The sequence below is a fragment of the Mya arenaria genome, chromosome 5 (assembly GCF_026914265.1).
Source record: "Mya arenaria isolate MELC-2E11 chromosome 5, ASM2691426v1".
NCBI lineage: Eukaryota > Metazoa > Mollusca > Bivalvia > Myida > Myidae > Mya > Mya arenaria.
Window position 1 is genome coordinate 50,237,397 of NC_069126.1, and position 9,859 is coordinate 50,247,255.

Here is a 9,859-nt window from a genome sequence, read left to right on the forward strand (position 1 = left end):
TCGATTATTGTTACATCAGAAACCTTGTTATTGGATTGAAACAAAATAGTGAGTGTAAAGCGCTGAAATAATTTTGTTTGTTTTCCAGATATTAACACACACGTCTTCAAGATTGTTTTATCCTTATTACTTGCGGTTAGAGCAACTTAACCTTAAACATTGAATAACAGTGTTTGACGTATTTTATTTCCTTTTTGAGATGAATCAAACTAATACAGAAAATAGCGTTTGTCTGCTGTACGAAACTGTTTTCATATATACGAAAGTTCAAACCATTGTCAAAGACTAAGTATATCGATTGGCGATTCCGGTACTCAAGTAAAACAATTGTTGACTGAAAGGAGCATGACAAAATTATCTTCCCTTATTTGAAGATAATTGAGGGAAAATCTGTTCATTTTTCTGATAACAATAAGTAAAAAAGTTTAATTTAATGAATTAATCATTCAACTGAGATATGCCTCGACAATCGATGTTAAAATGTGCTCTATTTTCAGTACTCGTTTTTGGTATGTTGGATATGTTACCGCTTTTTATCGTTTTAATTTCAATATCAGACAGGAGGTATAACTACCTGCAAAAAACTGCTACTGCTACTACTATTACTACTACTACTACTACTACTACTACTACTACTACTACTACTACTACAACTACTACTACTACTACTACTACTACTACTACTACTACTGCTGCTGCTGCTACTGCTGCTACATCTATTGCTAATGCTTCTACTTATACTACTACTACTACTACTGCTACTGCTACTACTAATACTTCTTTCTCCAGTATTACATCTTCTACTACTACGACACAATTAACTTATGTAATAGAAAAGAAACGGTAACGTTTTTTTTCACTAGTAATTATGTTCAACAAAATACTCTGATGATTTCTGTGTTTCGATCTTAGTAAATAAACCTAGACGCTTTAATCCATCTTGAGTCTAGCTCTTTTGTAAACTAATATATTAGTATCACTATTTATTAATATTATCATTATTAAATATATTATTATTATTATTATTATTATTATTATTATTATTTTTATTATTACTATTATTATTATTATTATTATTATTATTATTATTATTATTATTATTATTAGTATTATTAATATTATTATTATTTTTCTTCTTATTATTATTGCTATTATTCTTATTAATATTATATATATTTTATAGCGCTATTTTTATATATACAATAAGCGTTTAAAATCGCTGGCCTATCGGATTTGCAATAATAACTTTTAATAATATTGTTTTACTTAAAAAGTAACTTTATTTAGGGTATGGAGTATTTTTAATTAGTTTACAATCTTGATTGCAGCTCTGTTTGACTACATATCGGCTGTCAACAACCATTATGGAACAATATCAGTAGTAGGACCAGCTTTTGTGAACAGGGAGGTAACACTGAAAGCGACACCATTCTACCCTTGGGGATGTCACGTAGAGTGGAAATACATTATTGACGGACAAACACAAGTTCAAACAATGGATGCTGACTTTGCTACAAGATATTCGGAAGATAAATCATTCTTTTTGAAATGGAAGGCTACAGCTGCATACAACAAATCTGTCTTCTACGCCAGATGTTCAACCAACACAACGATTAGAACAAGCATGGTATCTTTAAATATGACAGGTAAAATATCGAAAAAAACAAAACGATTTAAGTCGGTTACCCAAATGAAGATATGCATATTAATACGGATATAAAGACTGTGCGTTGCTTTTTTGTTTCATCCATTTGTTGTTTTTGGGTCTTTACTCATTAAAGCCTTCTAACACAGGCATGGTAGTTTGTTTGCTACTGGGCCTGTCTATGTACATTATACTTGACTATAAAAATTACTGGACGACCCGTATTAACCAAGTACACCTATATTTCTTACGATCATTTTGAAAGAAAATTTAAATTGTAATAAGCTAAACATGTCAACTAATGAGATCTTTGTCGAATTAATCAGTTAAAATAAATTAACTTCGATAGGTTTAGAAAAACTTCTATACATATTACTTACTAAATTTTAATCTGCAGATATTGTTGGACAATGTGGAACTCTCGTGCTTTTAAACCAAGTTGTTCACGCCGCGGACGTCAAATTAGGATACTTTCCGTCTGACCTTTCTCTATATTACGAAACATTCCTTACACGAAAATGGAAGAAGAACAGCGAAGATATAAAGCTACGCGAAGGTTATTACGCAGAGGAAACAGTATCTGAATATCTGTACACATTAACGGTACTCAACTTTGATAAAAAAGATGAGGGCTCATATGCTTTAGAATGCAATCCAGCAGAAACCACGGACTATGTACAACTTTTTTTTCCAGGTACCTACTTTGTTTTTCAATGAATACTCAAACATTCTATTTTTAAAATTATGTCATGTTTATAATGATCACGTCCAATGGAAGTAAACAAATTTATATATATGTTAAATAAGTATGTAAAATGTAAACAACTTTTAGTCCTTTTTTAAAAAGTATACATTATATATATTATGCTAACTGATTTAAATCAGTTTAGTTGTTTTCAGAGCGACCGAGTTACCCCGTTCTCGGTCCAATGTCCCCTGACTTTAATACAACAAAATGCATTTATGTTTATGGAGGCTCCGACTTGTATTGCAAAACTGAAAACGGGACTGAACCCGTACATGTCGTACTTAAGCTGGACCATAATTCATTTGTTCTTGCTGAAAGCAAAACAATCAAAGGGTTGTACCGATTCCATGACGCTTATCAACGAATGGCTGGTCTGTCAAGACAAAATGTGACATGCCAAGTTTCAAATGCAGCCCTTGAAACATCCTACGACGTGCATGGCATTCTCTGTAACGTAGGTAAGCAAATACGAGACTCATAATGACAATCTATAAATCGTGTTTTTTATGGATGTTTAACTATTTGGGTCTTGCATAATATTAGATGTTAATACATCGTCAGGCTTCAATTTCAGAGAAAGGTAGCCCGCCCATGTTAACAGTTCCTGAATTCCTTGATGGAGAAGGTTCGACAACAATCTGTGAAGTGCAGAATGCTATCCCAGCTCCGGCAATAAAAATACGCGTTGGCACAGTTTTGCTAGCTGATGTTCAACAAACGGATTCATTTAATATATATTCTAACACGTTTACAAGTCGTGCAAAGGCGAGAAAGACTAATAAAACGTGGAATGGAAAACAAATGTGTTGCACCAGGGATAGTAAACATGATTTTGGTTTAACAGAAATGTCAATATGCGTAAATATCAGTATAAAATGTAAGTTTCACTCAAAGCGATTGACGATTATTGTTAAATTTTAAGAAGGGAATATATGAGAAGAAAACCCAAATATAATATAACTACATTTCTCATAGTAAAAGTTTGTATTATTGAACTATAAATTCAACATTTTTCTTGTTTGGTTAGTGTGTATTTTTGAAAACTAAACATTATATGACTGTTTGTATTTCCTGAATTGAAAACGGTAACATTTGAATTTTATACTTATATTGATGAGTTTGTTCTATTTTGTTTTCAGATCCCCCGTCGGATCTTTCCATATTCGTCAACAAAATACATAAATATAGCAACAATGTTCCTGTCTGTTTTTTAAACATGTCTTGTGAAACGGATGCATCGAATCCGCCATGCAGAATTGAATGGGCAAGCGACAACGATATTTTAAGATACGTACAAAGCAACAACTGGACGAATAGAACAAGTGGGAGTTACCGTTCTATTTCCAACGTGTTCTTCAACGCCACTAAAGACATGGCTGGTGGAACTATTACATGTTCAGCAAGATGCGATCATTTTCCATCGCATTTGAATGCAAGCTATGCAATATCGTGTTTTGGTACGTTTTCTCTAGTTTCGTTAACACTCTTAATCAATAGTTATGCAAAAAGCTGCAGAAACAAGCTCAGTCGCAAAAAGTTTAAACATAAACCCGGTTTAATGGCACTGGTTAAACGCCAAAGACATAGAACATTAAATCACAAACAAGAAACATAGAAGAACAGCACAAAACTCCACAAACAGCACAGTGCATACATACTATATATAAAAAACTAGGTATGTTTATCAAGAATTATTAGGTACCGCCTTGGAACGGTCAGTAAAACGGTCAAACCTAAACTGCCTTTTTCATGTATGTTCTTCTTTCAAAGAAACCTTACGGAAAAAAAGATATTGATGTCCTCCGCTTATTTATAAAGATTTATCAGTGAAATGAAGATGATTTCTTCATCTCACTATTTCATACAGTGAAATAACATTCTAAATGAGTTTAATGTCTTCATATTTTGCCCGTTATTTCTTTCAAATCAATCGTCCGTTAGGGCTGGGACACAATTTCAACCCAGTCATTCCGGAATGACGTTACGTTAGCGTACTTTTTTTCCGCGCGGTTCTAAAGAAAACTACCCTTAACTACGCATACTGTGAGTTTCACATTAAATGAAACATATAGGATAATATTTGTTTTGTTTCAGTGTAAGATCGTGATCATGTCTTTCATTTAATGTGTTTTCCCTATACTGTGTATTCCATTAACTGTGCTACTTTCCTGAAATATTTCTACACTACTTTTCATATTAAGGATCCATATTTTTCTTTGGAAGGACTCGCCTTTCGGAATGTATTTTGACATTATGATAGTATGTTTTTTATACAGAGTGCTTCATCCATTTGTAACAAGAACTTTAAAGTATATATCTTGAAAATGTGTAATAATTATCAGTGTTAATTTTAGAATATTTATCTGTTGTTTTTTGTCTGTTCTACGCTAACATTTCAGGTGGACCGAGTCTCTTTTAAATTTGCAATTTAAAAATAAAAACTATTTCAGGAAGTCAACCCCATGATAATGGCAATCAGTCATTTTCTTCAACATCCCGATTTCCTGTCAAAAATGTTCTTATTGGAACAGGCGTTTTCTGTGGACTCTGCATCTTGCTTATGATAGGAATCGGAAGTAAGGATTTGTGCTCCCTAAATGCTCTCATAAATTTTAATTCAGAATGTAGTAACATTCAGTTCTTTGCATTCAAAATGTGCAGATTTGAAAGAATATAATGGCTGAACGAATTATATAATCCTGAGTAAGAAATAAATAAAAACTGTCCACTATTTTAAGGTATGATCAAATTATTTAAAGGGCCACAATATAAATTGCTGCCTTTTTCAATTGTAATGCATTATGATGTTCAACATACTGGACTTAAATGATCATAGCATTTTTTTAATATAATTTATAGCTAAGTGGCCACACATTTATTAGTTAAAAAAAATGCCAAAATATCTCTAAATATTTTTCATCCGTAACCAAATCAAGACTTATTCACAGAAAGGACAAGGGCCAACATGGGAATATAAATTATATATTGTGCGAGAAATGATTAAGAAAGAGCATAACATTTTATCTATATTTAAATTTGTTCAACTTTCTTTTATTGACGTTTATTTAGAACATCTATATTTTATTTAAATGTGTAAAACTGCACAAGAAAATAAGTTTTTTTAATCAAATATCACATAATAAAAATATTATTTTCAAAGACATTTTAAACGAAACTATTAAGAAAAATGTGATTATTCGTTGTTATGAACACTTTTTTTTTTAGGATGTGTATTAGATAAACGGCGAAAGGTCAGCGGAATCAACACAATAGAGATGTATGTACCAAACGTTATTTCGTAATTTAGAATTATTGATTTAGACTCTTAGATGTACGTTGAATGTTACATAATTGGATTTGACTACATTGCTGATGCATTAGGCAATTGATTTAGAGCATATTGGCAAGCAGATTGTGCAGTGATATGTCTTAGTACGATATTTAAGCTTATCGAAGTCATACTGGTATAAAACAAATAAATACGTGTTGTTATGTTTCAGTGTTGAAAATCACAGTGGTAAGTCCCTTTCTTTTTGTTTACTACACGTACATTTTTTTATGCTCTTTTAAGACCCCGATATGTACTCTTGTGGATACGCGTGTTGTTTGCTTTTAATTGGTTTTGTTCAATAAGAGTTTATGACATAACATATCGATATTATTTACATAAACATATCCATTTTAATGATTTGACTCGTCAAAATTAACTCTCTAAGCATATTTCAATTAAAATAAGCATTAATTCAACAGCTGGTATTTCAGTTGGTGCAATATTCATCAGTTCAGTTTCGTTTTTGTACCCCAAATGAATGACTAAATTATTTAAAAATAATTTTACGCTTTCGAGGACATTTGCATCCTTGCAATTTGTAAGTTTGGATCCAGTAAAAAATTCGTTTATTGAATGGTTACTTTCAAACAAAAACAATAATTAAAAACACATACAGTCTGCAAAGACGTATGGTATTTTAACCAGTTTTAGACTATTGGTTTTGTATAACTAATCCCTTTCTACTAGTTCCCTTCAAGTGAATGTTTATAATGATGCAATTATATATTAATCAATGATTCCTTGGCCAAAAACAGACGCATCGACGGACAATGGCGCGCTACACATAGCAACGGAAGGAGTCCAGTACGCAGTTGCGCAGAGGCAGACGGCAACACAGAGGATTGAAACACAGGTAACCCATTTCACTTTGCGAAGTTTTCCTCGAGTAAATTAATGTGGTGCAATATCATATCGAAAGTACAAAGTACTTTGAACAAAAACGTTAGACGTGTAGGTTAGATTCAACCTTTAAGAAACAACCATCATTGCAATGATTAAGGCAGGGATCCAACCTCGCTTAAAGAATCCAACCTTCATGTCTTCAAAGGTAATGACGTAACATGATACTTTTCCAAATGCCGAACAAGTTTTAACATACAAAGATCCTTTTCCGATGTGCCCCGTAATTTGTAATACTAATATGCTAAAATTATTCTGTCATTTTGGTAATTCTGACAATTTTATATATATTCCAGCAACCACATGGTGAGGACGGCCTTACGTACGCCGATATAGACATCAAGTTCCTACAGGAAGCTAACGCTAGAGTTCTGGCAAGGAAAAAATAACATGCCGACAGAGTATGCTGACAATGAGTTTTTCTCAACACAGAAATCTGCTTAAGAAGTGCAATGGTACCACAATATACCAGCGCAGATCTCTTGGTCAAAGACAAAACAATAATAGAAATATACTGGCCTATTTTATTGTTTTTATACTGTAATGCCTATGATAATGTTTATGCTTGAACGTTTTTTTTATTATAACAGAAATGACTATTTCTAAAACAAAGACCAATTAAAAACAAAACTGAAAAAAAATAATTATTTATATGAATTATAATACTGGAATAGTGAATGTTGATTAAACAATCGATTTATTCGGCACTAAGAGTGGGTCTCTATACATGAACTCTTTTCTGACTGCCTTCAGTGAATGGTAGCTTTTACTCTTATACATATGAAGACATTATAATTACTGAAATACTTTTTCCCGAAATTGACATTTATATAAACAGGTATACACATTTGTATGACAGGCAAACAAATCGTTAGGTTACAAACAGTTTTGAAATTCACTTCATTTAATACTAATTACAATATAAAACAGGTTACATTTTTGTATTTGTTTTGTATATATGTCGTTTAGATATACGAGCCTTAGACATTACACATTGTAAGAGAGCACAGCTTTTTTAAATTGTTACCATATCCTGTTATAGGTACTCTCTTCTTCATTGTTACTAATGTTTCCTTTACCACGCCTAATTGTTTAGGAAAGGTATGGGACTACGATATAAACCATTATTATCTTCACTCAAATATTTTGTTTAAAATTGAATGTTCTGCTAACAGTAATGGAATATGTATTTGATAGCAGTTTGTTGTGCAATGACTCACACTACATTTTAGATTGACTTACATTGTTTTCTTAATTCGTTGAACACTTTCATTTGAATTCACCCCAAAACGATAGCTAAGATGTCATCCCCAAAAACATGTGAACGTTCGTGTTAATATGCAAAACTCACATATCCTGGAGAAACAACTATTGTATGTATATAGCTTGTCATTATTTTAAATATTCATTATAAACTTGTGTTTTTAAATTCCAGAAGTTTTGTGACAATGTATTTATTGGATTAAGTTTAGTTGGAATTGAGTATTCTTATTTTGTTCCCCATATCTACGTTTTAGTTTAAGGTGTATAAAGTAATTGCAGATAATTGGAATGTTCCATGTTTTTATCCACGGAATAAGTAGGTGTATGATATTTTATGACGTTGAATCTGTACGCTAGTTTACCAGTCATCAGGAATACTAAGGATGTGTGTGTGAAATTTTAGAATATCACTTGCATGTTCGATAAATATTACACCCTTGTCATACCACTTTTTATATTAAAATGCTTTGTTATTGGTTAATTGTAGTTTGCTGTTGTTCCATATGATTTCTTCTGATATTATCACAGCATCGTATTTGAAAATGTATAGTACCCATAATTGCATTACATTCATTGATTTAATTAGATAACTATTGTTTGACAGGTCATTGTGGCTGCCTTAAGTGTATTGCGTTCATCCCTAGGCTAGTGAAAAGCACAACATGTACAGTATGTTATATATGTAACTTAGTTGAAGAATATTTTGTTAAATATATTTCGGTATGAGATTTCTTTTAAATATTTAACAAATGCTTGTAATTTTGTCTCGATATGTTGGGTTATGAGCCGAAATATATTTAATTGAATTAATTGAAAACAATATATAATTATATTTCATGGTAACATTTATATCGTTTGAAATTGATTTGTACATATTATCATTGTAATTATGCATTAGAGACATAAAATTATATGTTTGAATTCACATCCACCCATTTTGCATCATATGACTTGCAATGCATGTATCGTGGACCATATTGAACTTATTCAATTTTATATGTCATATATATATGTATGTATTGATACTGAATAACTGGTCTTCCGCTTATTCTTGTATAATGTTGATTAATAATTGGCACATAATCAGTGAAGGAAAAATGAAAGTTCAAAACCGAAAGTTATCTAAGTAAATACAGGAAAAAAGAAAAAGGAAGGTTTACTGAAAATGTCGTAAGATAACTGCACTGGTTCGGTCAACGAGCATTCGTTGCGTAGTATATTACAATGGCAATCATTGAAGCAACTACCTGTTGTTATGAAGGTGACGACGATGTAATTATCCTTTTTAATTGATCATGTGACTCAATATCTGATGGAATAAATAACTAGCTTTCTTGCCCTATTTTCTCGAAATTTCTCAAGCATACCAGTTTTAAAAATCTCATTTGATTTTTAAACTTTATTTGCAAACAAAAAATAGCTTGTCGAGATTATATTTTAAATTATTAAGTTTAGACGTCCCAGAGCACATAATTAAATAATGCAAAAATAAATAGCATAAGCTTACCTTGATCGTGTTAAAGCTCACATATTTTAAGAGATTGAGTATTATATAGAGAACTGCCAACATCGGCTTCCAACAATCAGAAGAAAAACAAATGTTCTTACTAGATTGCGAAGCGCAGTTGTCTCAATACTAGTCTGAATCTCATCATACGCTAGTGTACTTCGCTCTCTATCTGCAGGTCTTCTTCGGCGAAGAAGCGTTTCAGAAACTGTATCAAAGATATAAATTATTTCATCAATTATATAGTTTTTTTTAAACGGATTAAATTAATTTTAAATTGCAATAAACCTGCCGACATTCTTTAATTCATTGAACGTCAATAAGTGATGCATTTCCATTTTTGTAATCACAAATAACGAAATTAACCGATGTCACAAATTAGGAAATTATGACATTTTAACATGCACAATCAATCTAGCTCAGTCATTGATGATCTACCCAAAATTCATTGAATAACATTTACAC

General features: G+C 31.6%; 1 protein-coding gene across 1 annotated transcript; it reads left to right on the forward strand.

Moving 5' to 3' along the window:
* The first annotated feature begins 383 nt into the window (after positions 1–383).
* On the forward strand, positions 384–8,864 carry LOC128235293 (uncharacterized). Its single transcript, XM_052950106.1, has 11 exons — positions 384–509; positions 1,329–1,646; positions 2,043–2,339; positions 2,546–2,851; positions 2,968–3,270; positions 3,533–3,850; positions 4,844–4,969; positions 5,619–5,670; positions 5,894–5,910; positions 6,480–6,577; positions 6,921–8,864. Exons 1-11 carry the CDS (start codon positions 458–460, stop codon positions 7,011–7,013), a joined length of 1,980 nt encoding a protein of 659 aa, XP_052806066.1. The 5' UTR covers positions 384–457; the 3' UTR covers positions 7,014–8,864.
* The last annotated feature ends 995 nt before the right edge of the window (positions 8,865–9,859 follow it).